The 13,379-nt window shown below is 42.6% G+C and overlaps 1 protein-coding gene across 1 annotated transcript in view; it reads left to right on the forward strand.

Annotated features, from left to right (window-relative positions):
- Window positions 1-13,379, forward strand: part of LOC123764114 (uncharacterized) — a 16,446-nt gene continuing 3,067 nt past the window's right edge. The window contains exons 1-7 of the mRNA XM_069329911.1: window positions 1-104; window positions 2,181-2,311; window positions 6,596-6,691; window positions 8,643-8,754; window positions 10,973-11,025; window positions 12,808-12,911; window positions 13,048-13,208. Of these exons, the coding sequence (XP_069186012.1) occupies window positions 74-104; window positions 2,181-2,311; window positions 6,596-6,691; window positions 8,643-8,754; window positions 10,973-11,025; window positions 12,808-12,911; window positions 13,048-13,208 (688 nt within the window). The 5' untranslated portion in view covers window positions 1-73. The remainder of the gene's footprint in view (window positions 105-2,180; window positions 2,312-6,595; window positions 6,692-8,642; window positions 8,755-10,972; window positions 11,026-12,807; window positions 12,912-13,047; window positions 13,209-13,379) is intronic.

Consider the following 13,379-nt stretch of genomic DNA (forward strand, 5'->3'; position numbering starts at 1 on the left):
GTTTAGTCCTAACCAGCCAACTTCCATCTGCTCCACGCCAAGCCGCCCAGTGCCGGTCGACCACGGGTCATGGATGTGGGGATTAATGATACTATTGGGACAAGGTTAGCTGTACTCACCTATCTGTATTCACTTATTTGTGTTTGCGGGGGTTGAGCTCTGGCTCTTTGGTCCCGCTTCTCAACTGTCAATCAACTGGTGTACAGATTCCAGAGCCTACTGGGCTCTATCATATAAACATTTGAAACTGTGTATGGAGTCAGCCTCCACCACATCACTGCCTAATGCATTTCATCTGTTAACTACTCTGACATTGAAAAACTTCTTTCTAACGCCCCTGTGGCTCATTTGGGTACTCAGTTTTCACCTGTGTCCCCTTGTTCGTGTTCCACCCATGTTAAACAGTTTATTTTGACCAACCCTGACAATTCCTCTGAGAATTTTGTAGGTGGTGATCATGTCTCCCCTTACTCTTCTGTCTTCCAGTGTCGTAAGGTGCATTTCCCGCAGCCTTTCCTCATAACTCATGCCTCTTAGTTCTGGGACTAGTCTAGTAGCATACCTTTGGACTTTTTCCAGCTTCGTCTTGTGCTTGACAAGGTACGGGCTCCATGCTGGGGCCGCATACTCCAGGATTGGTCTTACATATGTGGTGTACAAGATTCTGAATGATTCCTTACACAGATTCCTGAACGCCGTTCTGATGTTAGCCAGCCTCGCATATGCCGCAGACGTTATTCTCTTTATGTGGGCTTCAGGAGACAGGTTTGGTGTGATATCAACTCCTAGATCTTTCTCTCTGTCTGTTTCATTAAGTACTTCATCTCCTATTCTGTATCCTGTGCCTGGCCTCCTGTTTCCACTGCCTAGTTTCATTACTTTGCATTTACTCGGGTTGAACTTCAACAGCCATTTGTTGGACCATTCACTCAGTCTATCCAGGTCATCTTGTAGCCTCCTACTATCATCCTCTGTTTCAATCCTCCTCATAATTTTTGCATCGTCGGCAAACATTGAGAGGAACGAATCTATACCCTCTGGGAGATCATTTACATATACCAGAAACAGTATAGGTCCAAGGACTGACCCCTGCGGGACTCCACTTGTGACGTCTCGCCAATCTGAGACCTCACCCCTCACACAGACTCGTTGTCTCCTGTTGCTTAGGTACTCCTCTATCCACCGGAGTACCTTCCCTCTCACTCCAGCCTGCATCTCCAACTTTCGCACTAGCCTCTTGTGTGGCACTGTATCAAAGGCTTTCTGACAATCCAAAAATATGCAGTCTGCCCACCCTTCTCTTTCTTGCCTTATTTTTGTTGCCTGGTCGTAGAATTCAAGTAACCCTGTGAGGCAGGACCTGCCATCCCTGAACCCATGTTGATGCTGTGTTACAAAGTTCCTTCGCTCCAGATGCTCCACTAGTTTTTTTCGCACAATCTTCTCCATCAGCTTGCATGGTATGCAGGTTAGGGACACTGGCCTGTAGTTCAGTGCCTCCTGTCTATCCCCTTTCTTGTATATCGGGACTACGTTAGCTGTTTTCCAAATATCTGGCAATTCCCCTGTTGCCAGTGATTTGTTATACACTATGGCGAGTGGTAGGCTCAGTGGTAGGTAGGCTTGTGTGTGTGTGTGTGTGTGTGTGTGTGTGTGTGTGTGTGTGTGTGTGTGTGTGTGTGTGTGTGTGTGTGTGTGTGTGTGTGTGTGTGTGTGTATAAGGCAAAAAGAGTTTGATAGCGCTACCTAATGAACCCTAGTTCTAGTCTAAGAGAGGGGACGGGAGAGATTATTATTATTAACATCTTTAGGCAATATTGTAATTAATTTTTATCAATAATCTGAGGAATTAGGGGAATGAGGAGAAAGAAAGAAAGGGGAACTACCAGAAGGAAGCGCCAAGCCATTACGACTATATAGCACTTGGAAGGGGTCAGGATAAGGATTTGGGATAGGACGGAATGGTGCCCAACCACTTGGAGGAAGGAAGAGAGAGAATGATAGAGAGAGAGAGAGAGAGAGAGAGAGAGAGAGAGAGAGAGAGAGAGAGAGAGAGAGAGAGAGAGAGAGAGAGAGAGAGAGAGAGAGAGAGAGAGAGAGAGAGAGAGAATGACAGAGAGGGAATGAGAGAGAATGAGAATATAACGCCAATAATTAACACCCCTACCCCCACGGCGCAGCACTGAGTGGACGGGATCTGAGGAAGACAGGAGCCGGAGGGCGCGTGTTCATCACCCTGTGGCTGCTGGTGGCCTTCATCCTGGGAACAATATACAGGGTGAACCTCACAGCCATGCTCGTCGTTCCTAAGGTAAGGTATAACGAGGCTGTACAGGAAATACAACATTATTTTGTGTAGGACTACATTAATTACCACCTCAATTATTATTATTTTTATTACCACCTGGTTATAATTATTGCTTGGAATAGGAAGCCCGTTCTTAGGTTTCTACATAGCTGTAAACTTTCATGATTCTAACGTAGCTACTGTCCAAAGGCACATTTATCTTACCAGTTTTCCAAAGGCACTCACTTTAAAGGCCTCACCCAAAGGCACAGTTGTCTCGTTCAACCAGTTTCTATATACCCGTTGTTGGGAGGCTTGCATGTTTTGATTCTGATTGTTGCCGCCGGAGGTGGCTAGTTTATTGTGCACCCCATACTCATCCTGTGAGCGGTAGCACAAAAAGCATTAAAGAGGGGCACAAAAGGTCTTTATCAGACCTCAAAGGAGATTATTACATTAACAATTTCATCTATCCTTCACACCTTATAACTACAGTGTCGGCTAGTTACAGAGAATGTTCTATTTCAAGAGCTACATATTATATCATTAAATCTTTATACATTAATGGTAAGTCTTATCGCTAATACACAATTATTTGAGCAACGGAGATATTAGTCATAGGGGAGCTGCTGTTTATTAGTCTTCAAAATACACTACTTGTTTCTTAATCTCATATGTCGTTTATCTCCTGGAAGCGAAATATGGATTCAGTGCAAGGATTTCAGGTATTTTATCCTTAGTAATTAGACGGGTTGCGATTTCATACAACGTGAGTTTAGATTTCTCTCTAAATGGCTCAATTTTATTACAGTCCAAGATATAGTGTTCGAGTGTGTGTGTCCCTGTCTTTGTCCACACACTTTGTACTTTACTTCATCTAGATCTCTATACAAACCGAACTGTCAGAGATACTTGTAGCCAAGTCTTATTCGAGCTGTAACAACGTCTGTTAGTCTGTTGATTTTGTTACTTGCCCCATATGTATGTTTTACTTGACACATTTCATTGTGATAAACAATAGACCTGCTAGTTCCAGTTTGCACTGTTCTGCTTCTTCAGATTCATCCAAGACTTCTCGTCTAATGACACTTTTAAGGGACCTATTTGATAACTCAAGATTCCGTTCAACACTGTCTCTATTTACTGCAACCTTAGCAAGAACGTCAACTCCTGCAGGCCAATGTGAGAAGGAATCCACAACATTTTGATATTTACCTCCTTATTAAGTGTAGTACTGAGTCCCATGGTTGACCTTCACAACAGTTGCCTAACTCCCAGGTACATACTTCTGCTGGGTGAACTGAGGCATGAGATGAAAGGAAACGTGACACACTATTTCAAATGAGCTCCAAGTATCCCAAACAAACGAAAATGACCCCCTGGCAAAAATCCCAAATCTCTGTACCTATCTCTTACATTCGTCCTATGTTAACACCAATGCTCCCACTTAAAACTAAATCAAGTAATCTTCCAGAGATACCAACCCTAATTTATAAATGAGCTCCAAGGGTTTCAGCTCCTGCTATAGCATTGCTCAACAACAAATCACTTGATCTCCAAGCCTTCCCAGATATTCTTAAAAATGCTTGAGTCCTGTACATAAAAGTGTTGAACTCACCGAGTTCAAAAATTTTAGACCAATCTTGATCTAAAATCTAAAGAAATCTAGATCTTGCCCACCTTGTCCAAAATATTTGAAAACTAATGTACAGACCGCTTTGCTTCTAACTAGCTAAACATAATAAAGTATGCTTAGCTCTTAATTGCCAATATGGCTTCAGGCCCATAAAAATACCAACGACTCTTTAATTAATATGCTTGAATTGATACGCGCAGCTCTTGACAAGAAAGAGCATCCCAAAGGTCCATTTACTGAGTAAGACTTTTGACACCGATAATTACAATAACCTTGTCAAACTCCAAAACTATGGCGTCGGGGATCGGGGGGGAGGGGGGGGGGGAGTCACTCCCTTCAATACTTGCAATCTTACCTCAGAGACAGGCGCCAGTATGTTTCTGTGAACGATGCAACGTCTCCCACACCGTTAACTGGCGGCCCACAGGGCAGTATACTGGGTCCACTCCTCTTTCTCATTTACATCAATGAGCTTCTAAATGCTACTCAACACCTGAAGCTAATTCTATTTGCTGATGACATAATCTTCATTTTCTCAAATGCTATCTTGAGATGATTTCGGGGCCTAGTGTCCCCGAGGCCCGGTCCTCGACCAGGCCTCCACCCCCAGGAAGCAGCCCGTAGCAGCTCTGGTGCCTTTCGTTCGACTCCCGCCCTCAGCTTGTATGTTGACACTGGCTTCCTCTCTCTTCAGGACCGCCGTGATCGCTACTGTCTTCGCTATCTTGCGTGGTCCTTACAACATCCTTACTCTCGCCTCTGTCGTGCTTTGACATTTACCCCTCCTGTAGTTCCTGTTCCTCTTCACCACCTCCCTCTTTCTGTCCGGTTATCTCGCTTACAGGATTCTCTTTCGATTTGTATTACCGAATTTTCTCCTCGTATTGTTCCGTCCTTTCCCCCTGTGGAAGGTCCCCCTTCCTAAATTTTGTACATCCCTGAGCCATATCAATAAAGCTTTTACCCATCCTACGGGTCTGAAACGCCTTTTCTTTGAACACTTTTCTTCACACTCCCACCCCATTTCCATCTTCTCCGATGGGGTCTAAGTCTGCGGACGGTGTAGGCTACTCTGTTGTTTTTCCTGACCTCACATATGTGTCGCCTCCCTTTGGAGACTAGCGTCTTCACAGCGGAACTTTATGCTATTCTCTATGCTCTTCGTCTCTTTCTAGTTGTCAAATCTTCCTTTGTGGTTGTCGTTGACTCTCGTAGTGCTTTCATGGCTCTCAGGTCCTTTAATCCGGTCCATCCAATGGTCGTCGAGATTCAACATTGGCTGTTTCTTATTTCCAGTAAATTGAAGTCAGTTGAGTTTTGCTGGGTTCCCAGCCATATTGGTGTCTCTTTAAATGAGTGTGCGGACGCTGCTAGGGAAGCTGTCCGCTCTTGTCCCATCTCCCGTAAAGATATTCCTTATACCGACTTTTACCCAGTTATTCATTCCTCCATCATTATCCGTTGGCAGGATTGTTGGTCTTCTGTTACTGGTAACAAACTGCGTACTCTTAAGAGTAGTGTGTCCTCATGGCCTTCCTCCTACCACCATAACCAGCGATGGGAAACGGCTCTGGCGAGGTTGCGTATTGGACATACACGCTTAACTCGCGGTCACTTAATGGAGCGCCGCCCTGCTCCTTATTGTCAAAACTGCATTGTTCCTCTTACAGTCGCGTACATCCTTGTTGAATGTCCTGACCTCCAGGACGAGCGTGTGTCTTTCTTTCCGACCGTCCCTCGCAATCACTTGTCCCTCGATAGAATTCTTGGTGAATCGGATACTTTTGATATCGTTCACCTTATGCGCTTCTGTTCTCGTATTGGCATCCTTGGTGATATTTAGTGCCCTCTGATTATTCCGCACATTTGATGGTGCTACATAGCCTTCCCGGTTTGGTGCCTTCTTTTGATAATTACTTACTTCTATCACGCACCAAAACAACCAGAGATACAGCATACTCCACTAGATCTGATATAAATACAAGGTACATCATTTTGACAATTCTGACATTGGCACCATAGCCTGAGTGATAACCTGCATCAGCCTTGATAGATCTGAGCCTCGCTTTATACTGACGATATTCTGATTACAATAGGACCATACAATGGGACCTCAATGTCAAGGTATTTTAACCTGTTTACGTAGTCAGGTTGGGAGCCATCATACAGTTGCATAACTGTCGTTCACCCAGGAAGGAAGCAGCTGTTCGCAAAAAAAAAAAAAAGTCATCAATTTATAATCCCCCAATACTATGCACCTCAACTTTTCTAACGAGTCTTTCGTGAGACAGCATCGAAGACCTTTTAATAAAGTCAAAACTTATAATATCGCAATCTTGTCCACTATCAACTGTTTGAAAAATTATTTATATAAATAAGAGTAAATTTCTTGAAGACTTTGAGTGGCCTTTCAGTAGATCCATGTTTGAATTCTCTATTATCCTGTATTTCAGTATATATGCCAATGACTGGCAATACTCGATTCAAGTAATTTCCCCACAGTTGACAATAGTTCAATACAAGTGATCAATCTCCCTTAATTCAGGGATCAACCCCTTAAATGTTTCCTGACGTTGGAGAACTTTAGGAGGACGGGTGGGAAATATCACCACATTCACAAATATTATCTCCCACTTGAGCTACTAATAATACCTTTACTACACTGAACACAGGTCAGGATCCCCTTTGACACGCTGGAGGAACTAGTCAACCAGAGGAAGACACCTTGGGTCTTCTCTAGAGGCAGTGTGGTCCACAGCACCTTCGAAGTGAGTGGTGTTTACTTTGATATCATTCAAGCAATGCAACTGTAGTTTATTTATAACTTGAAACATTATAATATATATGACAATATAATAATCACTATATTCCAATAATCACAGCACACATAGGTGTGCTGGTATACACGTGTGTGTGTGTGTGTGTGTGTGTGTGTGTGTGTGTGTGTGTGTGTGTGTGTGTGTGTGTGTGTGTGTGTGTGTGTGTGTGTGTGTGTGTGTGTGTGTGTGTGTGTTGTCTGCGATGGAATCCATCCCCGTGGGTGGTGGTGGAGGGGCCATTGCCTAACTGTATTGCCCTGAGGGTAAAGGGCTTAACTTAAGGAACAGAGGCTCCGATATATAATCCATTATTCAACTGTAACCTGCAGCCGTTGCCGCCCACACGATAGGTCTGGAAAAATAATAAACTAAACACAGTCCCTCTAGATCGTGTGTACTTACCTAGTTGTGCTTGCGGGGGTTGAGCTTCTGCTCTTTGGTCCCGCCTCTCAGCTGTCAGTCAACCGGTGGACAGATTACTGAGTCTGTGAGGCTCTATCATATCAACATTCTTTTACAAGAATGTAAAAACATCAATGTTATGTACTCTCATAAACCCAATGTACCTTCTTGTATATAAATATACATAAAATAAAATTCCTGTAAATCTTTCCTGTAAAATCTCTGTGGCTCGATCATAGCAGTCTCATGTGCGGTACTGTATCAAAGGCTTTTTGGCGGTCCAGAAATATGCAGTCTGCTCATCCTCCCCTGTCCTGCCTTATCCTTGTTACTTTATCATAGAATTTCAGGTTTGTAAGGCATGATTTTCCTTACCTGAACCCATGTTGGTGTCTGTTTACAAACCTAATGTTTTCTAAGTGTGCAACAAGTCTTAGCCTGATTATTCTTTCAAGTGTTTTGCAAGGGATGCTTATCATTAATACGGGTCTGTAGTTTAGTGCCTCCTACCTATCCCCCTTTCTTGAAAATTGGTGCCACATGTGCCTCCTTCCAGCAACTGGGCAACTCTCCCGTCATAAGCGACTCATTATAGATCCTTGCCAGAGGCACGCTGAGGGCGTGTGCTGACTCTTTTAGTATCCACAGTTATACTCTGTCTGGTCCAACTGCTTTAGTTGCTTCCAGTGTTGTCAGCCGTTTCATTGCCTCCTCTGCTGTCACCTCTATATCTCATCTAGGGTAATCTCTTCTAACAATGGGAGCTGCTTAGGGTCGGTTGTGAACACTCTATAGGAACTGGCATTCAGTGCCTCGAAGATTTCCTTGTCACCTTCTGTATATGCCCACTCTGTTTTCCTTAGTCTTGTCATTTGGTCGTTCCCGACATTTTCCTTCTTATATGACTATATAGTAATTTAGGTTGCTTTTTCGCTTTGATCGCAATATCGTTCTCATCTTTCCGATACTCTTCTTATATTAATGTAATCGTTGCTAGCTTTTTTTATATTTATTTATATACAAGAATGTACATTGGGATTAACAAAGAGTATAGAAATTAAGTTGAATTTACATTCTTGTAAAGCCACTAGCACGCATAGCGTTTCGGGCAATAGTGTTTAGATGCAGCTATGCTGCATCTAATCCTGTTGTCCTCTGTACTTCCTCCACTCCCTCCTGCTTCTCATTTTTGCTTCCCGACAGTTTATTAAACCATGGGTTATTATATTCCCTCCTACTTTTTTCCTTTATTGTTGGTATAAATCTCTCTTCGGCCTCCTTGCATTTCCATGACTAGGTCCATAATATCTCTGAATGTTTTCCTCTAATTACTTCCTTCTACTGCACTTCTCCCAGATAGTTCCTTATCCTCCTGTAGTCCCCTTTCCTGGACTTCTTGTCCCATGGTCACAATTTTAAGTTCCATCATGTAGTCAAAGACTAGGACACAATGGTCACTGGCTCCTAGAAGTATTTCATGTTCCAAATTCTCCGGCAGGCAGCCTACAAGGAGAGGCCAAACTCAACCATGGGTCGGCTGTGGGCAGGCAAACTAGAGCTAATCAGCACGCTCTCACCCTTAACGGAAATAGCTCTGAAGGGCATAGCAGGTGAGCGCTTAACAGATGTCCACACATCAATGATTATTTGCACTCGACCTGTAAAATGAAGATGAAATGTTGATGTTTTGATCCATTCCGTTACAGAGTTCATGGATAAATTTGCATGATTAGATCATTATCAAGTTGATGGTGGCTAAGTTAGAACGACTGGATCATTATTAAATTTTGGTAGTTAAGTTAGAATGATTGGATCGTTATTAAGTTTGGTGATTATCATGTTGGTGGTAATTAGGTTGACTGGATCATTATCTCCAGTTTGTGTCTGTTGTGTATTTCAATGTACGTTTAATTATTCGACTTATTTTGTCTATTTACTTGATACCATTATACATAATTTTTAATCTGTTGTTTTATCTTCACTGTAATACACACCCTGATATGTTCCTTAGTTCCAGCTCCTCTACGGTTCCTTAGTTCCAGCACCTCTACTGTTCCTTAGTTCCAGCTCCTCTACTGTTCCTTAGTTCCAGCTCCTCTACGGTTCCTTAGTTCCAGCACCTCTACTGTTCCTTAGTTCCAGCTCCTCTACGGTTCCTTAGTTCCAGCTCCTCTACGGTTCCTTAGTTCCAGCTCCTCTACTGTTCCTTAGTTCCAGCTCCTCTACGGTTCCTTAGTTCCAGCACCTCTACTGTTCCTTAGTTCCAGCTCCTCTACGGTTCCTTAGTTCCAGCTCCTCTACGGTTCCTTAGTTCCAGCTCCTCTACTGTTCCTTAGTTCCAGCTCCTCTACGGTTCCTTAGTTCCAGCTCCTCTACGGTTCCTTAGTTCCAGCTCCTCTACGGTTCCTTAGTTCCAGCTCCTCTACTGTTCATTAGTTCCAGCTCCTCTACTGTTCCTTAGTTCCAGCACCTCTACTGTTCCTTAGTTCCAGCACCTCTACTGTTCATTAGTTCCAGCACCTCTACTGTTCATTAGTTCCAGCTCCTCTACGGTTCCTTAGTTCCAGCTCCTCTACTGTTCCTTAGTTCCAGCTCCTCTACTGTTCATTAGTTCCAGCTCCTCTACTGTTCATTAGTTCCAGCTCCTCTACTGTTCCTTAGTTCCAGCACCTCTACTGTTCCTTAGTTCCAGCTCCTCTACTGTTCATTAGTTCCAGCTCCTCTACTGTTCCTTAGTTCCAGCACCTCTACTGTTCCTTAGTTCTAACACCTCTACTAAGAAACTATGCAACACCAGTACTGTTGCACAGTTTAACAACCATTACTGTTGCACTGCTCGAGCACCAACAGTGTCTCCCACATTCATGGTGGGACACCCGACGCACTCTAGCGACAGGTAAATTAATCCGGGAAACTGATAATTATGACTTTATGTAATGTTCCTGCATCATTTTATTTTCGCTCAAAGGCCTACCAATATATATATATATATATATATATATATATATATATATATATATATATATATATATATATATATATATATATATTGTGACGATAATCTCCTTCAAGAGATTGAGCCTGCTCTTCCCTCCATAATTACGTCTTCACAATTATATAAAAAGACTATGGAAGAAATGTCCAACAACGACAACAACACCAGCAAGGCTTGCCAGGGTGAGCAAAAACGTATGCAGCCAGCCACCTGTTCGGACCCAAATCACCAAACTACATGTTGATCGCTGCCGGCTGCGCTGATTGGTCGCCGGTCTGGCTGCACCTGCACTCGCCCCCCATACTACCTGATGTCTGGGGTCGCCCCAACATCAGTCCTCAGAATGTTCAGTGCTTTCGTAGCCAGCACTCCTCCCAGCTAGACGTTAGCGTGTACTGAGAGAGGTGGTGGCTTTAAGCCAATATTCCAGCACCTCCCACTTACTGTTGTATTGCACTTCTTGTTATTTTGCCTTAACGTAACTTTTCATTGTGTCATTTAAGTATTCTTATTATTTTGATTCATTGATTTTATTATAAGAATTTGTTTGTGCATTATTTTCATGTTTTGATTTATTTAACGTAATTAAAATTTCATTGTTAAAGTTTACTTGTGTTTTGTGTGTCTTCTCCTTACCTTACCACAGACGAAGTTCCAGTTTTTTCTATTTTTTTTTATAACTATGTGACGAGGCCATACCCCTAGCCTTAAACAGCCGAACACCAACGCGTTACCGTCACAATATATATATATATATATATATATATATATATATATATATATATATATATATATATATATATAACTAATACTTTGTAACCTCACATCCAAAGGTATTTACGTTCGCCACTCCACCGTCCATAGGATGTCCCTCGACTTCTCACAGGTGAGTGTTCAAGCCAGGTAATAGATCCGGCCAAGCCAGGTAATAGATCCGGGCCAAGCCAGGTGTTCAGATGGGTGTTGTATTTCTTGTATAACTGAGTGTTGTGTTGTGCTGTGAGATATATAAGTGGTTGTTAAGTGGTGTTGTATGATGTATAGGTGGGTGTTGTATGGTGTATAGGTGGGTGTTGTATGGTGTATTGGTGGGTGTTGTATGGTGTATAGGTGGGTGTTGTATGGTGTATAGGTGGGTGGTGTATAGGTGGGTGTTGTGGTGTGAGGTGTATGGTGGATACTGTTGTTTTGCATATGGCAGGGTGTTGTGTGGTGTACACATGGAGGTTGTGTGGTGGTGTACTGTTGTATGTTCTGTTGTGTACAGGATTGTGTAATTGCCTAAGTGTAGTTACAGGATGAGAGCTACGCTCGTGGTGTCCCGTCTTCCCAGCACTCTTTGTCATATAACGCTTTGAAACTAATGAAGGTCTTGGCCTCCACCACCTTCTCACCTAACTTGTTCCAACCGTCTACCACTCTGTTTACAAAAGTGAATTTTCATATATTTCTCCGGCAGCTTTGTTTCGTTAGTTTAAATCTATGACCTCTTGTTCTTGAAGTTCCGGGTCTCAAGAATTCTCCCCTATAAATTTTATCGATTCCTGTTACTATTTTGTATGTAGTGATCATATCGCCTCTTTCTCTTCTGTCTTCTAATTTTTGCATATTTAATGCCTCTAACCTCTCCTCATAGCTCTTGTCCTTCAGTTCTGGGAGCCAGTTAGTGGAACGTCTTTGCACCTTTTCCAGTTTGTTGATGTGCTTCTTACGATATGGGCACCACACAACCGCTGCATATTCTAGCTTTGATCTAACAAAAGTCGTGAAGTGTGGTTTACAGGTCGGTATTGTGCAGGGTATAGGTCAATGTTGTGTTATGTGTTGGTGTGTGGTGGAGATGTGGTGTGTGTAGTTCTGGGGATGTGGGTTTTTCTGGGCAGTTCTGGAGGCTTCGGTAGTTTTGAGTGTTTGGGTGGTCATGGGTGTGGGAGTTATTGTGAGGTTTTTATGGGTGGGTACAGGAACAGGTGACTTCTGACTCCTGTTAGCAGGCTTAGAGCTTTCCCTCTCCCATAGCTCATGGTAACCTTTACCACTGGAAATTTATCTACCAATTGGTTAACAACCTGGTACCCAATTACCACTTGGAAAACATAGGTGAACAGTTATGGACAAGTGCCCAGTCAATTATCCCTGGCAAGGACTTAAACCCAGACCAAATAGCTCATGAGGTGCAGGGCGAGTGTGTTACCACTATGCCACCAAGGACTGTACTGAGGGCTCGCACCACAAATTGTGCTGGCAATTAAAGTACAGTATAGTACAACTAGTCCCAGTATAGTACAACTAGTCCAAACAGAACAGTTGATTCACTAAGGCCACACTGAACCTCCTGTTTTACCACAATCCCCCGGGGGAAAAAAAAAGTTGCCCTCCAGGAACTGCAGGTCGCAGTAGACTTAATTCCCAGATGATTATAAACTGGAAATATACTGCTCTCCATCCACAGAAAACACATGTGGTGGAAAGCCAAAAAGACAGATTTCTTTAACATTCTGAAACAGGCCTTCTGTTAGATGTGTAACTGCAAGCAGAACTATGCAATTTAGAAAGGGTGAAAGGTTTCATTTCCACATACAGATAAGACAGCCATAAGAGTATATCAGCACTTCCATTATTTTAAGATTACTGTACATACATCATTTACTTCATTATTTATTTTCAGACTGGAAGGTGTCGTTTAGCAGTTACACGCAGTCGATTTATGCCTGTGGTATATAGCATTACATACCCAAAGAAATCCACACTGAAGCCTCTCATTGACAACATGTGAGTTCACAATATAAGCCAAGCAAGCCTGAGTTTTACTTTATTAAAATTAAATCGCAAATCTTTCTAATACATCAAACATTATTTGAAAACTTATTATTATTTATTAAATAACAGCCTTGCTTTTTCCCCCAAGACTAACTTCACTCGTGGAATTTGGCATTGTAGACAAGTTTATGCACATAGGGCATGAAAATGCAACCCAATGTCTAATAACCTCAGCAACGGAACAAAGGAATAGTCTCCGTGAATTGGCTATTGGAGACTTTCTTGGCATCTTCTCTTTATATGCCACTGGTAAGTCATAAATACAAAAGTAAGTATCCACTTAAGAATGAATCATAATGCTGTATAATATGTATAAAGCAACAGGAGTACTATATCAAAATACAGAAGGAAAAACACTCGTATAGTATTTTATTGCAGTCCCCATGGCGTAATGGTAAGACACTCGCCCAGCGCCTCACG

The sequence above is a fragment of the Procambarus clarkii genome, chromosome 23 (genome assembly GCF_040958095.1).
Source record: "Procambarus clarkii isolate CNS0578487 chromosome 23, FALCON_Pclarkii_2.0, whole genome shotgun sequence".
Classification (NCBI taxonomy): domain Eukaryota; kingdom Metazoa; phylum Arthropoda; class Malacostraca; order Decapoda; family Cambaridae; genus Procambarus; species Procambarus clarkii.